Source organism: Argentina silus, assembly GCF_951799395.1.
Source record: "Argentina silus genome assembly, chromosome: 13".
Classification (NCBI taxonomy): Eukaryota; Metazoa; Chordata; class Actinopteri; order Argentiniformes; family Argentinidae; genus Argentina; species Argentina silus.
The window spans coordinates 6,109,711-6,132,712 of NC_139667.1; the positions used below are offsets into that span (position 1 = coordinate 6,109,711).

At 42.0% G+C, this 23,002-nt stretch overlaps 1 protein-coding gene across 1 annotated transcript in view; it reads right to left on the reverse strand.

Moving 5' to 3' along the window:
- Positions 1-23,002, reverse strand: part of gfra4a (GDNF family receptor alpha 4a) — a gene marked incomplete at both ends in the record, with an annotated part of 54,885 nt that overhangs the window by 10,029 nt on the left and 21,854 nt on the right. The window contains 3 exons of the mRNA XM_083683489.1: positions 737-1,076; positions 3,550-3,630; positions 3,988-4,266. Of these exons, the coding sequence (XP_083539615.1) occupies positions 737-1,076; positions 3,550-3,630; positions 3,988-4,266 (700 nt within the window). The remainder of the gene's footprint in view (positions 1-736; positions 1,077-3,549; positions 3,631-3,987; positions 4,267-23,002) is intronic.

The following is a 23,002-nucleotide window of genomic DNA, read 5'->3' on the forward strand; positions in this document are numbered from 1 at the left end:
TGAAGCACATTGGGTGTGAGGCAAGTGAAGGCATCTTTGCAGGCTGGCAGTTAATGCTCCCTGACTTGAGTGGGATTGGCGACCTGCATAAGGCCTTGGGTTGATCCATCCATCCGGGCGCTGGGGGAGGATAATGCCTGACCGATAACCGTGACAGATGAGCCCTTTTGTCTTCCTGACATTTGAAGAGGAACTAGATTAAATGCTGGCGACCATTTTCTGTCAGCGTAGAGAGGCTGCAGACTCCATGATCTTGAGAACTCCATGTTCCCAATTCCCCGGGAGAGGACAAATATGCCCTCTGAATTACAATGCTTATGGTAGACATTATTAGGATCGCTCTGTGAGTGGAGTGTGATTGCTGTACATTGCAAAGAGGCACTGCTTTATCAACATTGCACAGGCAAATTGATCTAGCGTCCTGCTTTAGTATATTGATTCTATACAAGTAGTACAGCTTTAGTAGCTTGATTCAATACACTTATTCATACACTTATGCTAATGAAAGATTTGCAGGAAATTAACTACGCATCTCAAGTCAGGATTGAACCAATATCATTCACATAGACAATTACTGTTGTGCATCCTCCAGAAAAATGAATATAAAATGATATTCAAATTCATGCTAATGCGGTGCATTGAAAAAGGTCAACCAAACATACGTGAACACAGCTCATAGGCGGGCCTGCTAACAGCAAGCATTCTCCCGACACAGACAAAGAAAGCACACACCCACCTGCACACATAGTCTGCCCTGCAGATGCGTAACTGGGCCAGGCAGTTGGGTTTTTCCTTGTCCTCATAGGAGCAGGCAGGCACGATGGTCTGCCTGCGGCGCTCTGCGCAGGCCGTGTCCGTGCAGGGACAGAAGAGCAGTTCATGCGTGTAGTCCGGGGGAACGCGGTCAAAGAACTTCCGCAGCGCCTTGTTGCACTTCACCCGGTTGCAGGGTCCAGAGCGAGCCGACGGCTGGATACAAGATGAGACATACTCTGTACGTGTCTTCTGACACGTCTCGTCAATATTACACGCCTTGGCAGCGTCCAGGCAACGGTTAACCGTTGTCACTTCAGACTCTGTGAGGAGAGACAGAGAAAGCAAGGCGTGTTTGTGAGCAATTTGTTTTGTCGTGTCAGTGGTTTGTCAAATCAAATCTCAGGCATGTTTACTAATGATTCTGAGGCCTAACACTTGAGTCTGTATTGACTTGCCTTTTGCCTCAGAGCCCTGCATGTTCAAATGAAATGATTCTAGAAAGTATAAACTAAACTCAAAGTATTATCATCTGCCTTAGTGCTGTCATGAATAGAACATGAATTATATGTAAATGTTGGATGAGCTTGGGCACTGGATGTATTTAATCAGAGTCCTAATAGTTGAATATTTCATTATTGAGGGTTAATGCAGAGCATAGAGCCACCAGCGCCTGCTCCTTCATCTCTGCACCTTCAGAACAGCACCTGTAATTACTATCCTCTGCCTCATTAACCCAATCTGTCTCTACGCTCTCTGGACTCACTCTACCCACCTTCTCCCATTGTAAAGAACCACTGATGTGCAGGCATTGGAAACACATTTTGTGTGTTTGTTTTTTTTTGCAACATTATTTCCCAATCCGTCATTATGTGGGTTTTTCCCAAGAGGCTTCCCAATCAATAAGGCCATGATGATGTTCAAGTCCTCTGGCACATATGAGAGCTCATTAGTTTGTAAAGTGCCTGGAGTTGTGCCTCCTGTTGAGGGTGGCTCTGAGTGGACTGTCATGTAAAATATGAATGGCCTGGAAAGCAAAGTAACAACCCATCACAAAGCCTGGTTGTTCTGACCTGCTGCTATGCAGCCACAAGGGTGAGACGAGGAAATCAAATAAAGATGAGGACCGAAACAGTGAGATTCATCCTGTGTCACGGTAGTCAGGAGAGGGCCTGCACCCAGATGATATACATCCCCATGGGTAGGTTATTGTTGTAGAATTAACATATTCATCCAATTAGATATCACATTGTGTGGTGATGATACAGTATATGAAAGTATGAATCTATCAAATGATCTTCTTATGCCTGGAGCTACCCCCCCCCCTTTAACACATTGAAAGCTCTGATTTAAGCTTGTGTCTTTGAAAAAGTTTACTTTTCTGTGGAGGGGAAAAACTTTCAGAAAATCTGAGTGGAAAACAACCATCAATCATGATGATGATCAACCATTCTGGCAGTTGACGTGCTGGGATGCAGGGGGTGCGCTTCAACTTTAGCCTCTGTTTTCATTTTGGGTGACAAAATTTATGATGAGGTTACAGGTCTGTGATTGGCTCTTTACCTTGTGTGTGTGTGTGTGTGTGTGTGTGTGTGTGTGTGTGTGTGTGTGTGTGTGTGTGTGTGTGTGTGTGTGTGTGTGTGTATGTGTGTGTGTGTGCGTGTGTGTGTGACATTAAGAGTTGACATGAGAAAGCTGAGAAAGTCTTTTCTTTTGTAACAATCTTTACATAACATATCCCATCTAAAATAAGTGCTACTACTGTACATTGAAGTCACATTTCTTGTTTAGCCCTGATGAAGCCATCAGCATAAAACTTGGGCTGGCAGTAGGGCTGGGCGATATGGCCTAAAATCCATATCGTGAAATGTTCAAACTTTTGAGAGATACACAATTGCCTATATATCTTGATATTGCTTCATTTCTTTCCTTATAGCCTGCAGGAGACTTAACATGAAGTTCAAACACAGTTCTAATTACTCTACAAGTACCGTCTATGTCTGTCTATTTCTGTAGAACACACCAGCAGCCTGAAATAAGGACAATTATACAATTACTGTACAGTTTATTTCTCTGAGAGGCTAACCTGTATTAACTTGTTTTGAGTTATGGATGAGTTATGTAGCATCCCTAAGGTGTTACAGAATTGGGGAAACGATGCAGATATGTCAACATAAACCAAATGCTTGTAAAAAATTATAAGATAGGCAAAAACTTGATAGTGATGATACGGCTCATGGTGTAAAAGTCATTAAAACTCTGTACACCGCCCAGCCCTACTGTAGATGGCAGTTTGTGTGGAGGACGGCTATCATTAAATATAATGCATGAATAGCTTGCATCCTAATCATGTCAGTCATTTTAAATCCCACAGTCTCCCCGTCTCTCTGCTGATCTAAAAAAAAAATAATGGCTTCTGGAGAAAACAGAAACTTCACATAATGGCCTCTATATTGAAAACACCCCATTTGTGCAGCATATCTCTCTACATGCTTTAAATCTTCCGCAGAGATTTGTTTTGTTTCAAAAGATCCTCTCTCCCACTGAAAGGAAGACCATGGGCTAGAGGAGCATTAAAGTAAATAGGTGATTAAGCCGTATCCTCAGGGCAAACAGCAGCACATTATACCCCTCCGGCTCAGTTCCAGAAACAAAGGCGTGTGAAAAGCGAGGAGAGGAGAGGAGAGGAGAGGAGAGGGGAGCTTCTTTCAAAAACTTTGTATCGACCAATCCAACCATCCAGTTATATATCCACCCATCCATCCAGTCATCTATGTCTCCATGCAGGCTACTCACCTGCAGCGATGGAGGCCAGACGAACGTAGTCGAAACCTCTCTCTTCTGGCTCATAGGGGTAGCTCTCCACTAGGCTCAGGCCTGTCAATAAGCATAAACAAGAATTTATTTCACTTTGTTTCTGGTAAATTAAAGAAGGTAGGAATGCACATAAAACTGCCATGTACAACTAACACTTCTCCTAAGCTTCCAGAGTAAAGAGAGAGACTTTACATCAGAAACCAGACTATTGCATCAGGTTTGTGAAAGGTATATGCAATGTCTCACTGACTACAGATTAACTACACCGTATATAATATATAGCCCTTCAGCCTATCAGGGTTCATGAACTGCACTATGACTTTCTCTGCCATGACACCAACAACAGCCGGCTTCAGGTGCTACAGGCCAAGCTGGGGTTCATGAAGCCCCGGTCCCGGTCCCGTCTCCTGGCCTCACCATGCAGGACAGACTGGTGCAGGCTCCAGTAGATGCTCAGGCAGTTCTTCTCTCTCTTCATGCCCCGCTTACACTGGCAGCCATGCAGCGGGCTGGAGAGCAGGGCCGTCACTGCGTTCTCACACTGGTTGCGAGCTCCGGGGCCCAGCTTCACACTGCCGTCTCCCGCTACGCACTGCCGCAGGGTTCGGAGGAGCGGGCTGCAGGAGTCGTCACTGGAGCAGGTGTCCCCAGCACGAAGGCAGTCCCTCCCTGCTGACACTGCCACCCACGGAACCCCTGTTGAACACAGGCGATGCATAGGTTAGAATTAGCACCAGGACATATCTGAAGCTTTCGGTGGTTAAGTATAGGAGGAGATTAATTAAGGCATCTTGTTACAGAAAGAATAAATAAGATTCTCTTTCTCTCAACAGATTCCCTGCTGCTCAATTATCCTAAGTGATTTATTTGAATTGCATTATTTGGCAAAGCAGAAGGCACTGTCTATTTGCTTAATAAACATGGCATTGGGGAAAGCACAGATTTAACGATTTCATTCAGTTTCATTATGTTGTCTTTGGAGTAACTAACAAGGGTGGACAGCTTGAGTTTGCCAAAGGGAGATTTATTTTTAGATTCGCTTTTGGCAAATAAAATAATTATTGACTGAAACAGTGTTGAGCCTACTTTGTAATGGGACTTGCCTCTCCCAGGGCCTCTCACCTTGCTCCCCTAGCTAATGTACATTACACTTCAGACACAGCTTGATAATGGCCAGGTTTCTAAGTCTGATGCATGTTCATATGTACTTACTCCTTGTTTCATCCACTCACTGTGCGTGAACCATTTGGATTGTGACCTCACACCTTCCAGACAAGAAGGGTAATCTAATACAGAGGGGCTATCAATAACACCCAGGCTGAAAGGCAGTAGGAGGGGGCCTGGTGTTGACTGTTTCTGGATGCTATTGTGAGAAAAACATCCGCTATTCTGAAGCAAGGCTCAGCTCATCTCTGTTGAGATCTTGACAGTCGCCACTTAGTAAGCCACTCTAGTCTCATCTCTCTCAAGTCTCAAGAGCCGCAGGTGAAAGAGTGAGGGTGTGTGTGGAGTGCTTGGGATGTAGGGGTGGGGTTGAGAGGAGAACCTGAACAGAGGTTTGGCATCCTTCGCTTCAAGGAAAAAGAAAAAAAAAAAACGGGTACAGCATTGGTAAGTGCAAATCTTATTAAAGTGCAGCTAATCCAGAAAGGAGATAGGTTTGATATTTGTCGGAGAAATTAAGCAGCACTCCAGATCAGAGGAGATAACCGCTAGCCTGGAAACAGAGCCGCGACGCACCGGCAGTTCAAAGAAAGACAGTCAAAAGCAATTATGGGAAATCATTTGCCTTGTCATTCAAATTCGTTCCATCCTACATCCCTCTCTGTTTATCAAGCTGAGGTAAATAATCGGTTTGAGCTCTCTCTCTCTCTCTCTCTCTCTCTCTCTCTCTCTCTCTCTCTCTCTCTCGCTCTGTTCCTCTGTCTCTCTCTATCGACTGTCATAGTCAATGTTGAAACTGCAACATTGAAAAACATGTGTGTTGTGTGTTTGTAAACGTTTCATTGGCACCCATCACAGACAATCCCTGTTTCCCAATTTTCTACACTTTTTCTGAAGTGTGCTCTCCCCTACATGGATTTAAAAACATAGACTAGGTGACACCAATCCTACGCTTTGACATCCATTTGGGGAGGAATTGGGAAGCAGGGAAGGTCTTGTCTCTCTGGAATGTATCCCTCCCGGAGACTACAGCATCTTGTTGCATTTAAGCCATGGTTTGATAATGCTAAGGTAACTAGAGACTGCTATTTTGCAATTATATTTTACCTTATCAGTTATTATGCTTTCCCATACACATTTCAACTTGATCCAAATTGACTTGAGAAGTCTGCAGGGATGTTTAGTACTATACTCTATGCATGTCTGCACACCAAGAGTTTAGATTTCACAACTAATAATGCTCCTTCCTTCTCCCAAATGTATAGGAAAACAAAATAACTACATACTGCAAGTGCACAAATGCATGGAAACACTTCAAATGAAATGCTGTTGAGAAGATTTAACATAACTTTAGTTTCCAGCCAAGATTCCTTTGAACAATAATTGCTCTTCCAAATGCAATACGAGGCTTTTTTGTTCTCTATCATTGATTCAGCAAAACATGATGAAATTCAGAGGAGAACCGAGAGGCCACTCAGGCACTGGTACAGAATACTGATTTACTCCCCAAATCCTTTGATGACTTATCCGCTCCTTACAAAGTCAATACAATTTGATGTTTGACTGTGTGGATCAATGAAATGGATGGTTATGAAATAAAATTGTCTATTACTTAAAAGTGTTTTTTTAATCTGTTGTCTGCCGCCACCACCTGAGATGAGAGTACAGTAGTAGTGGTGAATATAAATATCGCTGTACTAACTTTAATGAAAAAGTGCACGTAGACAAAGAAACTTGTCTGGAATCTCAACAAAGCACATTTTCAAAAGCATGATTCGTTTTTCCTCTGACCTCTCCTCTACGCAAACAACTAAATGGATGATGTGTGTGACCTGTGCAGTACACTTACAGATGTTATAAACACTAAATGTTGGCATTCTAGGACATCCTAGTTATTTATGCACTCATTAAGAGGCCGGTGATAACATTATTGTAGTAAGACTCACTCATGTACTGTGCACAGATAAGAATTAATGGATCGATCCATTAGCCTTTTTAATTTCCTCTGGCGTTCTACCATACATCTGTCACTGTCATGAACCAGGAGGCTAATGGTGCGCAGGGAATTAATTGTCATTAAAGAAAACTAGACAAGATCACTGGACAGTCTCTTTGCACATGGTGGTGCATGAACAATTACAACACAGAACCTTGGCATGGCATGTGGGACAGTGTCAGAAGGCATGAATTACCGCAGGTTGAAACAGTTCCATCCTGGCCAGCGATCTGTATCTCTGTGTACAGCATGGCCTCCCTGCCAAGAGAGGTGTCTCTGTCTCACAGGGCGACAATGATCCAAACCGAGATCTCCTACTGTCCTCCCAATCATCTAGAATTCTGTTGTTTCAAGTGTTTGTTGGCTTTCTTGGAAGAGCCTAGCTGTCCAAACACACAGTGTGTTCTAGCTGTCCAAACACACAGTGCCCTGCATAAGTAATGCGACAGTGAAACATTTTTCTCTTCTTTTGGCTCTACACTCCAAAAGTTTGGATATTCAACGCCAAATGGCGTTGGTGTTTCTGGTAAGTCAGGTGTGTTCCGTCACATAATTTGTGCAGGTATAAGAGAGCTGTCAATGTCTAGTATTGATTTTAGGCTTTGCATTTGCCTTTGGAGTTTGCTTTTGCAATCTGTCAATGTGAGGACCAAAGAGGTATCAATGAAAGTCAAGGAAGCTATTATTAGACTAAAAATCTGGAGAAAATATCAGAAACATAGCCAAAACCTTAGGTTTGCCAAAATCAGCAGTTTGGAACATCAATGAAGAGAAAGCAAACCGGCTGGTAGGCCAAGGCTGGCTTGGGCATGTATTGTATAGCTGCCATTAGAACTGGCTCACTTGTCTTTATTGATAATTGTAACTGCTGACAGCAGCAGCAGAATGAATTCTGAAGTGTATAGAAACATCTTGTCTGCTCTAATGCAAGCAAATGCCACCAAATTCACCAGCTTCATCATACAGTAAGACAATGACCCAAAACACACTGCCATAGCATTTAGGGAGTTTTTCAGCGCCAAAACATAGAAAGGTCTTGACTGAAGTCAATCTTCAGATTTAAATCCAATTGAACATGCATTTCATTTCCTGATGATAACATTTTAGACAAAAATACCTCAAAACAAACAACAACTGAAGATGGCAGAGCATCACCAGAGGAGATACCCAGCATCAGGTGGGTCAATGGGTTGCAGACTTCAGGCAGTTATTGCATGCAAAGGATTGACCAGATAGCTGACAGCTCTCTTATGCCTGCACAAATTATGTGAAGGAACACACCTGACTTACCAGAACCACCTGTCAAGCGAATTGTCACATTACTTTTAGGCACCCTGAAATATGGGGACTATGCATAAAACGTGTTGTAATTTCTGAATGGTGAAACCAATATGTCCACCAACACCATCAAATAAAATAATCTCTACTTTAACCTCATAGTAATTGTTTGATTTCAAATCCAAACTTTTGGAGTGTACAGCCAAAAGAAGAAAAAATGCTTTACTGTCCCATTACCTACGCAGGGCACTTTATTTAAATGATTTGGAATTTCCCTTGTGGAGGTAACAATGTAATATCTGATGTTTAGTATTGATATTTCCATATACTGTATCTATCTACCACTATATGCACTATATACACCTATATGCATATAGATTTTTCATATATCTTCCACTATTCCCTCATAGTGCCTCATTTTCCGGCAACCATTTGTCCTTAATATCATCATCATCATGTTGTTTTTCTGCTGGTGTCTGTGACTACTCTCGTCTCGTCTCCCTCTGGAGGCGTTGGAAGCCCTGGCAGGAATAACAGAATCTGTCAGAAGCATGTGAGTGCTCTCTCTCTCTCTCTCTCTCTCTCTCTCTCTCTCTCTCTCTCTCTCTCTCTCTCTCTCTCCTCTCTCTCTCTCTCTCTCTCTCTCTCTCTCTCTCTCTCTCTCTCTCTCTCTCTCTCTCTCTCTCTCTCTCTCTCTCCTCTCTCCCTCTCTCTTTCTCTCTCTCTCTCTCTCTCTCTCTCTCTCTCTCTCTCTCTCTCTCTCTCTCTCTCTCTCTCTCTCCCTCTCTCTCTCTCTCTCTCTCTGTGAGTGCGTGCTCACACACACACACACACATACACACACACACGCACGCGCACACACACACAAACACGCACACACACACACACACGCACACACACACACACACACACACACACACACACACACACACACACACACACACACCCCTGTAGAGAGGCAATAACCCAGAACATGCCCTTTGCTTAAGCCTAACCTCCTCCTGCCAACTCTGCCCCCAAAGAGAGCCAGGGAGCAGCATTTCCGGCTCACCTGTGACATTTCTCCTCCCTAGACCGGCTCAGTCATGGGGAGGGAGAGGAGGTCAGCGGGAACAGAGAGGACACATTGTTACGAAGACTGGCCAGACAGCAACACTAACTCCAATTATAACTTTTACCGATAAGCCTTTAAAATTGTACGTTACAACCTCAGGCACAGGTTATAAGACAATTAAAACAAAACCAAAAAATTTACCCCATTCCTCTCGGGCTTTTACAGAAAAAAGCGGTTTGACGTTTTCAGCTGTAGTGATAATGGTGTCATTACTGAGTTATCTCATATGATCATTTCAAATTCCCTCTCCAGCAGACGGCCGGCTCCCGCACTAATTACTGATTGTGGCCACATTCTAATTAGGGGCATCATGCCAAATTATATAAATAGATGAGCGTGGATGAAACGTTCGGCAAAACTCTGTGGTCATATACTCACGGGGAGGTGGCCCGTGATAAGAGAGGTGAGTTTATATTTCATTATACAAGGGTGGATTTCTCATTATCTGATTTACGAGCATATGGTTGCTTTGGCTCGGAGTGAATCAGAGTGTATTGTGAAGGATTTGCTTTCTTTTTCACACATTTGCATCAACATCATTCCACATAAGTCATTTATTATTGTTTGACTCTCTTGATCATATTCTGTGAAATAAGCTTGTGTTGTGTGGTTACGTTTTTGGTGTTGATGAGCTAGAGCAGACTTGCAAATTGAAACCAGAAGGGGTTGTATGTGCTGTTAATAATGTAGCTGTTGTGTTCATCGGCCTACTAAGCACAGTACTGTGTTAATGTGCTCTGTGTCACTCAAGAAGGGCTTTCCTGTTTTAGCTCAGCGGTCATGAGGTTGGAGCCGGGGGGGGCTTTTTAATGAGGGAAGTCCAGAGTGCTGGGGGGAGGGGTGGGGGGGGGGGCGGCAGCAGGGGGGGGCGGGCTGACCTGGTCCTAGCCTGGTCCCAGCCTGGTCCGCGCTCTCTCTCTCTCTCTCTCTCACACACACACACACACACACACACACCACACACACACACACACACACCAGTGTAGAAATAGATAGACCCAGACACAAATGACTCGCCGGGCTTCTCGTTGTGTCAGAAACAATTTGGAGTTGCCTGGAACGCGGGCATTGGGAGCAGCACACAGAGAAGCGTACTCATGTCCACACATACAGACACAGGAATAGCGGCAGGCTCAGTGGACGAGAGGAATGATAAGTGTGTCTGCTGCTCTGCTCTGCTCTGCTCTGCTCTGCTCTGGGCAGTGAAGTGAAGTGAGGGTGTGGGCGGTGCCATGCTGCAGCAGGGCAGAGCAAAGCATGCCAGCACACTGCTGCCATTAGCAAAACCGGGATGCTAGCCCACCGTAGAAATAACCGACCTCAGCCAGGTCAAGTGCACTTTCATGAAGACCACTGAAGCATTTAGGATCCCTGACGCCAAATAATATTTTAGGTGGAGAGTTCACTCTGAACTGTGGCCAATGGTATGCACCACCAACACCTTCCATCACAGTGACAGATCTTGGTGGTAGCCAGCAGTGACTCCAGTAGTAGTCATAAACAGTCATTGCCATCTGTGTTGGCCCGTGAGTAAGACAGGACAGCAGATTCAACAGCAAGGTTGTGGACATGAAGAGCACACTGAGAATATGTAGAAGGTGTCCCGGTGCCAGCGGCGGAACTTAAGGGATGCAGGCAGGCAGCAGTCACACTCATCCCCTCCCCGTCTGTACTCTTACGGCTGAATTAATGTGTGTGCTGTGTGCTGTGTGCGCGTGCGCGTGCGCGCGTGTGTGTGTGTGTGTGTGTGTAGGTACTATATATGTGTGTGTAGGTGGGTGGGTGTTTAGGCGTACTGTATGGGTGGTTGGATTCAGTGAGGAGCACATTTGACCTAATCAAATCTACAATAGTATACCCTACTGTATCTCACAGTGCTGTGCACAGTGGAAGTAACAAGACATTTACATTTACATTTATGACATCTTTATCCAAAGCGACTTACAACAAATACATTTGACTAAGTAAGTGAATCTAGACAAATAGGAAAGAAGACATTCGTAGCATGTTGTACAGTAAGTTCCATCATGTTATGTGGTCTTATAATTACTGAGGGAAAGGGGGGGGGAGGGGGGGTCCAAAATCTCCCCTCAAACAATTGTGGGCTCTATTTTCAGCAGGCGCAAAAATGGACGCAAGTCCAAAAACGTATATTACACGCATATTGGCAATTTTGTTGGTGGTAACTGGTGAAATTACCACAGTGCTGAAGCGCTCAGGTGGATGGAGGTGGATGGGGCGGCGATAATAGAGGTGTGTTCATGACAATGTGCAGGTCAAGAGGTCAAGGGCCATCAGGTGCGCTGAAAAATTCTGACCTTGAAAATAGCGGTTATAGTTCAAACACAAACCCTTAGTGCCGTCACCAGCCCCCGCCCACGTCAGCGCCAAGACATTCCATGGTTTTTACACCGTTAAAATATATGAGACGTGAGAGCAGTCATGTATTGTGTTACTGTGTGTGTGTGTGTGTGTGTGTGTGTGTGTGTGTGTGTGTGTGTGCGTGTGCGTGCGTGCGTGTGTGTGTGTGTGTGCGTGTGCATGTGCGTGTTTGTGAATATTATTATGCCAGTAGGCTAAAACATCTATCTGAGCTAACTGGTATCTTATTCAGTTTTCAGAAGCTAAAAGTCACTTGAATGACACACAGTTCAAGAGACGTCACCATTCCCAAATTCCCGGGGAGAGGCAGGCTTTTTAAAGGATCTTAATCCTATTGACATTCCTTTCTCTCCCTAGAACTATAGGGCAAAATTGCCCCATTTAGAAGGCATGGATCTCCAATATCAACAATGGTCTAGTCGTTTAAGGCCTTTCTCAATATGGGCTCGTAAAACATGAACTCTGTCTCTGATTCTCTCCTTGACACAAAGAAGTATTGACCACGAGTTATCGACCACAACTTGTTCTCAAATCTCTGCAGGAGATGGACCTCTGCCTCTGCCAAAACAATTAAATCAAAGGGGGAGTTTCAATGGTTTACCTTTAAAGGCATATCAGTCTAAGTCATTGAAAAAAATGAAAAGAATCCATTCAAAGATGTGTAGCTGCAATAAGCTCAAGGACATCCTAAAATGTTCTCTATAAACGTGGATGAAGTGACCAACAGCCTCCCATCTGCTCATGTTTTTACTTTGATGTAAACTCAGGTGTGTTAACCTGAAAATGCTGTATGTGTTGTATTCTAGCAGCTAGCCTGAAGCATACTGTCGAAGATAGAAGTGTCAGTCAGTAGTCTTATACTATTAGAGTACAGAAAGTGCATAGTTATGAACAATGTTATAACACTAAAGTGCAAAATTGTCATTCGTAGCCATTTTTTTTTTCTTGTGCAAGTTAGGGTGAAACTAAAAAGCGAGGGTGAACAGAGTATTCTGCGGTCACCCCTCACTCTCTATTGATCTGTGTTGTCCCACCGAGAGGCACGCATGGGAAATAGACGGTCATTAATCATGTTGAGACTCAGAATGACACACAGGGCTGAGACAGCAACACAGTGTGGAGGGATAGCGAAGTCATGTCACATGATGCATTGGGGAATTGTGGGTTGTAGTCAGAATGCTGGCAGCTAGAAAAGGGCTTTGGTACCTACTCTCTAAAACTCATGCCAAGTCCATTAGATTACACAAAGCAGTAGACTGTGGACACTTTAGATCCTACTGTTTCTTTTGATGAGATCCCTTTCGGGAAAATAATATAGGTGAGCTAGTGTTATAGTTTTTCTGTCCATTCATGCAGCGGGCTTAAATCCCCAGGTGGTCGGCACTTCAATACATGTTGGGTAAAGATGGATAATGTCTTGCTCTCCTCGGTGAGATTGTTCAGAATAGCTGGAGAATTCTAGTAAAAGGTGCAGTAAAAGAACCACTCACACTCCTACTGTGATGTTCTTAGATTGAATGTTCTTAGATCGAAAAAATGAAAAAAGAAACCGGTCAACAAACTGTTGAATAATTAGTACAGAAAAAAATAATTGAGTGTTAATTATGTTTATCGGGGGTATAATTACTTTTAATATGTGTCTTCACAAAAACAGGCTTATTAAATTCCACACCAGAAAGCTTTTAACAGAACACCACAGGGATTCAACATCTACAGTAGCCTATTTTTTTTTTTTACCAAGAAAGATCAGTTTGATCTAAAGGTTTTGTGGCCCAGCTGCTTCATTTCTTAGCTCATTTGTGCCGTAAATCTTATATTTTCAAAAACAAGAACAAGGAATGAGTACGCTGTTTGATGTTTATGTTTTATGGTTTTTGATGTTCCATCATGTTATGTGGTCTTATAATTACTGAGGGAAAGGGGGGGAGGGGGGGGTCCAAATCTCCCCTCAAAAAATTGCTATGGGGAGGGTTGTGTGTGTTTTTCATTGGGCACGGGGGAGGCATGTGCATTTTTTTACCCACTTTACATTCGGTTGACATTTGATATTTTGCAGGTTTTTCTATATCATCTATTCCATCTGAGTACTATCCCAACTGTCCCATTCTGCTTGTATACACTTGCCCTATGAAGGGGTGTAATGAGGCCAGTGCGCGGCACTTTATGGATGACGAATGGAGCATGTATAAATATTTCTGTAAACAATTTCCATTAATAGTTTTTAAATGACAGACCATCATTTACAGTCCAAATACAATTAATAACGCGTCTCCGTAGTCCCATATCCGCCCTGAGAACGTCTCTCCGTATGCTCCCTTGATTCGGGGGAAGATTTTAAAACAAAAGGCTCAACCCTCCACGCGCTCCTGCAATAAAGGCATTCAGGGACTGGATTGACACTGGTGGGAAACACTCATACCGTGTGAGCTGATTTAATGCGACACTGAATCTCTGCTCTCTCAAAGAGAAATGTGCACCATTGATACATGGCAAACGCGACGCAGGCTAAGCTAAGGACAAGCACAGGACAAGGTAATTGCTGATTAAAAATTCTAACACAAAAAAGGAGGGAACTATTTGAGTGTTAAGGCAAAGGCCCCCCCCTCCCCCGTTTCATGAGTGGATATTCATGTCTGAAAACTAGCATTTGTTAATATTTTTCCCTCCAAGCATCGCCACACTAGTGTATCAACAGATATCAGTTTGGATAGGCGTCATAGTTAAGTGAGAAAAAAAAAACACTCCGCTCTCTTAAAATACTGGGAATGCTACACTTGACCTTGTCTGTTCCAATCACACCAGCCCTGCAGCGACCATCAGGCAGTTTGTCTATTGTCATTGCCCTAATAGGAGTGTTTCCATTACATACTGCACTCTATAGTGCATAGAGCCGTATACTATACATACTATATATGACTATATGTCTATACTATATATGACTATATATCTATACTATACATGACTATATGTCTATACTATATATGACTATATATCTATACTATATATGACTATATGTCTATACTATATATGACTATATATCTATACTATACATGACTATATGTCTATACTATATATGACTATATGTCTATACTATATATGACTATATATCTATACTATACATGACTATATGTCTATACTATATATGACTATATATCTATACTATATATGACTATATGTCTATACTATACATGACTATATATCTATACTATATATGACTATATATCTATACTATATATGACTATATATCTATACTATACATGACTATATGTCTATACTATATATGACTATATATCTATACTATACATGACTATATGTCTATACTATATATGACTATATATCTATACTATATATGACTATATATCTATACTATATATGACTATATATCTATACTATACATGACTATATATCTATACTATATATGACTATATATCTATACTATACATGACTATATGTCTATACTATATATGACTATATATCTATACTATATATGACTATATATCTATACTATATATGACTATATATCTATACTATACATGACTATATATCTATACTATATATGACTATATATCTATACTATACATGACTATATGTCTATACTATATATGACTATATGTCTATACTATATATGACTATATATCTATACTATACATGACTATATGTCTATACTATATATGACTATATATCTATACTATATATGACTATATGTCTATACTATACATGACTATATATCTATACTATATATGACTATATATCTATACTATATATGACTATATATCTATACTATACATGACTATATGTCTATACTATATATGACTATATATCTATACTATACATGACTATATGTCTATACTATATATGACTATATATCTATACTATATATGACTATATATCTATACTATATATGACTATATATCTATACTATATATGACTATATATCTATACTATACATGACTATATATCTATACTATACATGACTATATGTCTATACTATATATGACTATATATCTATACTATATATGACTATATATCTATACTATATATGACTATATATCTATACTATACATGACTATATATCTATACTATATATGACTATATATCTATACTATACATGACTATATGTCTATACTATATATGACTATATATCTATACTATACATGACTATATATCTATACTATATATGACTATATATCTATACTATATATGACAGAGTACTGTAGGTAGTGCACAGAGTGGAATATGAGTGAGATAATAGGTAGTGCATACAGTGTAGCATAGAGAAGTATGGGAGTGAGTTCAGGGCCTAGTGCAGTATACTGTAGGAGTGAGTGGCACATAATTTAACCAGTTACCGCTGACACAAACTGCCAAATACGCCTGCATCCATTTTGAATCAGCATACTTAGTGTACAACATGCCATGGATGTCTTTTTCGTCACCATTCTTCTTGTTATTTCAGCACAGTATATGAGTGAGTTAAGGTAAATATATGAACGCTGGGGATATAGGTACACCTCATCCCCTGTGTGTAAATGTAATTTCCCTCTATGATGAATGTGGTAATGAATCAACGCTATTTTGGTTGGCAGCACAGCATGTTATCCAGGTTTTATGACAGACACTCCAGGTTCAATGTTCTAACACAGAAGCTCAGCAAACCTTATTTCTGGCCATATTGGATCAGCTGCCGTGATAATCTCAATCTGTTCACATTGACTCAAAAAGCCCAGTGTAAAAGACTTGCTCAGGCTTTTCATTTGTGAAAGATACTGTTAGTCACGTTTAATCAGCCAGTCTCAATTCAAATTGGCCAAACTCTGAATGAGAGAAGTCTTTCTGTTGGCCTCAGTGAGTGAATTCTAATTAAGGTGTGCTGGAAATTCACAAAAGGTCATCTTTTGCTTTCATCTAATCATATGCCTTTCAGACTCAAGCTAAATGTGAAAACATTCCTGCCATTCCTGCAAACCTAACTTCTTAAATATGCATTTCAATTAAATATTCACGGTTCAGTGGCTACATATATGCAATTAATTAAGCACGTGCAAAACGTTACTTAATGGCTTAACTTATAATTAATTGTAAGAGAGATCCAGTGTCTAACTGGAGGGTGTGCTCAGACTTTCCTTATCTTCCCTGGCTTAAGGGAGTGATGATATGGTCCACAGGCCCTCACAGATCTTAGCTCAATAAACCAACTGCAGCTTATGAATAGATACAGAAAACCATGGGACTTAAGTATCATGCAACAAAACACGGTACTCTTAGATGCAAACTAATACAAATCTCTTGAGTCTGGCCATATGAATATGACTCAGACTCAATCCAACAGACCGTAGCAATGTTTATTTTATTGTCATTGTTTGCACTTATTCTGGAACTAGAAGAATCTGTCTTTAAACAGTATTTGGTATTGTCACAGTGTCCCAGACCATCCTGCAGCTGTACTGTATTTGACAAGTGGAAAGCGGTTTCTGTTTATGAGCCACTGAGGAAATACAGCCACGCCGTGCTAAAACGCCACAGTGCTATAAATGGTTATGGTTGAATCTGCCAATGACTATCAGGTGGCTTTTCTCAGATGGTGAAGATTCCTGAGGTAAAGAAGGATCAGAGACAGACGTCTCACAGATACATGATATGGGATGACATAAAACAGAGAAATCGTTGGTAAACCCAGCATCCCTCACAAAGCCTTGACACTTGGAATGGATTTATGACTGCATTTCAAACATATAACCTCCATCCAGTAGGCAAGATCTTTACATGTCCTGTGACAAATAACAGATAACCTATCAGCTTAAAGCCCATTCAACACTAAAGCACTGTTTGATTTGTTTTATAGTAATCCATCTCCCCTCGCAATACCATCAGCACTGCTTTGTCATCACTCAGTGCCAGATATACCCCAAAAAGCAGAGGGATATAAAATATGATTACAATGGATTGACAGGGACTGCTGGATACTCTAGAGAGCCACCCGTTGCTAAGCTTTTACGTTTGCGGAACCTATGCACTGTTCAAAGGGAGAATATAAAGCATACTTACACAACTTAGTACTATGGTAAAATACAGATAGTGCATGCCCCAGCACAGGTCTGGTATTTCTTTTGTGTTTGTCTATGAAACATATGCTTCGCTGCTCACTTTGAAAAAGAGTACGGCTATTCAGTGGACGCCGGAATCGAGTTGTTTGAGAAGTAAGAGGTGTATTTGGAGAACAAGAAAGTCCAGAGACTAAAGTTGGAGGTATAAAACACACTTTATCAGATAGCAGACCTAGTGTGACAGAACAGGGGTACGGAGGAAGGACGCTCCGTTGTCAGCCACCTGCAGTGACCTCTCTCAGCTTGGCAACAGAACAAAGACTTGAGCAGGAAGCTGCTGTCTTTATTAGTGTCTCTGCAGCCAGCGTGATGCATCCTCACACACACACACACACACACACACACACGCACACACACACACACACACACACACACACACACACACAGAGAGACAGAGACAGAGAGACAGACAGACGGAATCTCCACTCCAGCACTGTGCAGAATTGGATTTTAGACTTTAGTGGACTACACCATGTGGCTAAGTGTTTTCTCTTTCTCTGTGTGTTAGCCAAAATCTCGCTGTGAGGGTGGCAAGAGCTGAGCTCAGTGCTCTCTCGTCATCCCTCGATGGCCAGACACAATTTTTCAATTATGCACACGAGGGAAGGTATTAGAGCCCTAATCCCATCCTAATCCCTAAACAAACAGATCTATGGCCTCCGTACCCAGCAAAGCCACCCTAGCAGCCCCTGTCACCCCCCCCCCCCCCACCACTGGCCCTTCTCTCATTAGTCTCTCTGCCTCTACAAACCCAGGGAGAGACGGCTCTCCTCGCCTCTGATTGCTTCTCAAATTGAGCTCTGTGTGCATTAGGCATGTTTGAATTGGTGCTTAAATTCTCCAAACCTTTGATTTAGATTACTCTCAATTTTCCCTGGTCATTAACATTGAAGTGACTGTAACCATGCCATGGCAGTAATGCCATTTACAGTACGTAACTTAATATCTACAGCCTTGACTGTATTGGCTTGTCTTCCCCACTGAATTAAAGGTATATTAGCTGAAAGTATATTAGCTGGCAGTTCCAGCTCTGTATTCATTACATCCATGTTGCCATGTGACTATATCTCATTCAGAGATACAGCACAGATCTGTTTCAACCTCCAGGTTCTTCCAACCATAAGGGAGTACTGATAGGATGTCTCACGGGGCATAATATTGAATGATGTTGCAACAGCATGTCAAAGGTTAAAAAAAAAATGGTAGACATCACACACCAAGATAATAACATGGGAATCATCATCAACCTTTCGCGCGCACACACACACACATACACACACACACACACACACACACACACACACACACACACACACACACACACACACACACACACACACACACACATACACAGACACACACACACACACACACACACAGACACACACATTCCGCCCGCTGGCTACAGTTCTCATTATAATTCTGTTCGTGAATGATTCCAGCCAAACAGAGGGGGTCTGATCTCTCTCTCTCCCCCCCCCCCCCCCCCCCCCACCCTCAAAGTCCGTCACCCTCGGAATGCAGAGCGAGAGGATGGGGGGAGCAACAGGGACACAGAGACCCCACAGCTAGAATTAAAGTGAGAGAGACCAAGAGCCGTGCTACTTTTTCTATCATGGCTAAACAGGTCAGTGCCTGCCCCCTGTGTGAGATCTTTGTCTAATTAAAGAGTGGATATGTTCCATTTAGTCTCTCTGCTTGGCTCCCTGTGTGTGGGCTGTCTCTTCCCACTGCATCTCCTCAGCACTCCCAACCACCTGTGCAATGAGATGCATGTATGGAATATGCCCCTGATGGTGCTCTTCTATTCCCTCTGCCTCTGCGGCAGTTGTTTGGATAGTACTGCAGCAAATGTTACACAGTGCAGCGTTACTTCTTTTAGGCTTGTTTAAGGCTTACTGTACTGTACAGCATCATTTCAATGGTATCAAGAAAATATTACTTTCATCACATCTCGACTTGAAAGGATTCTTTTGAAAGGACGTATGCCTACAGCATCCCTTTGAGGAGAGCCTCACGGGATCCTCTCAAGTGATGACATCACGACACAATCTGAACAAACAAACAAACAAACAAACAAACAAGTCAAATCCCTCAAATCTCTCCAAACACTGACGAGATGACATGTTTCAGTGCAAAGCTCGATAAAGCAGACAGAGGTTTCTTTAATTTGTTTCAAAGGGACTAACAAGAGTTCGGTTCTATAAAGGCTTGAGCAGGGATCTTTGAGTGTTGGCAGCTCGGGTACAAGAATACATTATATGTCCTCCAGGCAGATGTGTTAAGATACAGCTGTTTCATACAGTAGATTGGACTGTAATTGCTGCCTGAGGTTGTCATTACTCTGCTGACATAGGGATGAAAGAATCAGACGTGCCAATCAAAGATAACAGTGTAAACTGGTTATTATTTTATGTTCAGCTTAATATAAACATCGTTGCAGACTTGAGGACAGAATTGAATCGTGGCCATGCGTCTACAGTAGTGTAGGCTGTGTTTGTGCAATCTACAGTAACAAGACACTGTGAGTTGATGTATCGTACTATAACGTATCGTACATTATGCTGAAGGGAATATATATTTTAATGGCGTTCTATCAGCATAACCTTGGGATCCTGGATGTCTGGTCATGTACAATAATACTATAGTTAGGCAACTTAGGATACCCCCCTTCTCACCTCCTTTCTTGTCCTTAATGTGTCATACTGTATCTACAAGTGTCAAGATTTAAATCGCTTCATTTCAATCTATCCCCCTTTCTGCCCAGATTAGTTCTGTGTAATATCCAAAAGGTCATAACATTTCATAGACCATATAATGTAACCTGGTTCACTCATAAATCCATCATCACCTGGCCAGACCCCGGGGCTTCTTATATCACGCTCCACTCCACACGGGGAGAAAAGACAGCATGCTCAGGCCAAAGCAATCGATCGTGACAAACAAATTAGAGACGAGTTTGAATGATTCAGTTATGTATTGATTTGGATTTAAACATTAATGGTCCATCTACCCCAGGGATTAGATATCAAGAACAGAGCAATCAATGCTTCCTCCTACACATCAATTAGCATTAGCATGTGAAGTGGTGGATCGATGATGTGATAAGAATAAGCCCAGGCGAGACGTCGCCCCCTACCTCAGACAGGAATAATTAAAGGTCTGTGGTGAGGCTCACAATTTAGCGGATGATGGTCTCTTATCAAACACTACTGAAGCACCAGAACATTGACTGTCCTTTAATCGAATGTTCACTGTCCAGCAACCATAGATTACAAACAAAGACTTGCAAACCACTCATCATCCAACATAGACTACAGCACAGGGTGTCAAAGGTACGGCCTGTCAGGTCGCCCAATCCGGCCCATAGGGTGATTTGCGTAAAAAATAAATGGTCCAATGCTTACAAAAAAATTCCATTTGAGCAATAAAATGCATTTGCCCCTTTTAAAAAAGGAACTTTTATTTAGCCTTGCTTTTAATAAGCCAGCCCTTTATATTCTTTTATTCTATAATTTGTATATATTTATTTAAATGTCTATATTTGGCAGTATATTTACAGTTTCCTACTATTCCTATGATGTCTTGTTTTATGTGGGCTTTTTTCCCTCTTCTGCACATATTGATGTTGTTTTTTTACTGTCAACAAACTGTCTTTATATTTGTGCAAATAAGCTAAACTAAAAATAAACTATTATTGCCATTTGATATTATTCATGAAAAAAATTGTCATACACCATTTGTATGGTGGGTGCGTTCGGGTGTGGTGAGGGGCCCTGACATTTTTTGCTTAGGGCTCCATAATAGGTTGAGCCAGCACTGGGGGGGGGGAGCATTTGGGACTGAGGTCAAACTGAAGCCAGCTGGGCAGCTGGGTGGTGGTGGAGACATGAGGATGAGAAGAGTGGAGAGCTGCCTATCTATGAGAGATGATGAAGGCTGACTCTGCGTGCCGACCACGGGAGGACCAGGGACAGGAGTCACTGCTGATGCAGGGGTTACGCTCATCACAGGGCAGGGATCTGCTGTGATGACTGCCATGATGAGGCAGGGGCTAAGTCCAAAAAAGTGTGTGGGTGGGTGCGTGTGTGTGTGCGTGTGTATGCGTGCGTGCATGCGTGCACGGGTGCAGCAATGGGCAGCATTTCTGTGTATTTGAAATACCTATTTTAATTACTTTGAGTATTTTGTAATTTGTATGTTACTGGCCTGAACAAAAATCCAATGTATTTTGTAGGCAAGATATGTATTATATTTTACATATAATATATATGTATTTTCTAAATACTCTAAATATTTTTCATAGTGAAACAGATGGGGGTGTAGGTAAGAAAGTATGTGTGTTGCATACATGTATAATAAACATATTTGTATGTGTGTGTGTGTGTGTGTGTGTGTATGTGTGTGTGTGTGTGTGTGTGTGTGTGTGTGTGTGTGTGTGTGTGTGTGTGTTACATGAAGTGGAAGAGTTAGTCTGAAATTGTGTCCAGAAGCAGTGTCTCATAGCTTAAGTAAAGTAATACCTCATACATGATAGGCTATGGGTCTGGGTAATGATGAGAAATTTGAAATGCCCACAAGCATGTATCATCATAAACATCACCCAGCCACTGTGGCTATGATGAAGTATTTCACAGGTCAGGTACAACTTATCAAATCTTGATTTTGGGGGAAGGGAATGTCCCATAGATGATGATACATCACATTATGCCAACCAATACATAATCTTCAAGTTGCAGAGCAAACACCACCTTCTTAAATAAGTTTCACTTCAGTCGGAGTCAAACACATGATAGTTTGAGTTGGCTGAGCCCCACTGACCCAGTGTTTGTGGAGAGTTCTGCTTCAGACCACAATAAGTAACACTGGCATGTAACTCTGCTACCTCCACCCTTCTCTGTGAGGCTATTACTTCATCAGCTGTGACAGGAGTGTTTGAATGAGACTCCATAGGAATGTGCCACGTTTTCAAACGCTCGTGTTCGATGTTTAAGTGCATCAGTCACGGCCTGTGATTTATCGACTAAAGCACAGAGTCGGCATCCACAGTGGGAGCAGCGCTGCCCCTCATATCCCAGAGGGCCGCACTGCAGCAGGATATCCCAACCCCTCAGACAGAGCTGCAGAGGGGACCAGGGAGGAGAGAGGCATTCACTTTCTCTTTGCATCTCAAACAGTCTCTCTCTCTCTCTCTCTCTCTCTCTCCCTAACCTGCCAACATAAATAAATGTGAAAGTAAAATAGGCAGTAAAACAAGAACACAGCAGTACAGTACATGCATTTGCACATTTTATGCCACCATATTTCCATCCTGTCATGGACATGACTAAATGCACTATGTGAATGTAAATGTAAGGTGTCAAAATAGTTCCAGCTACAGTACTATTGAGAGTT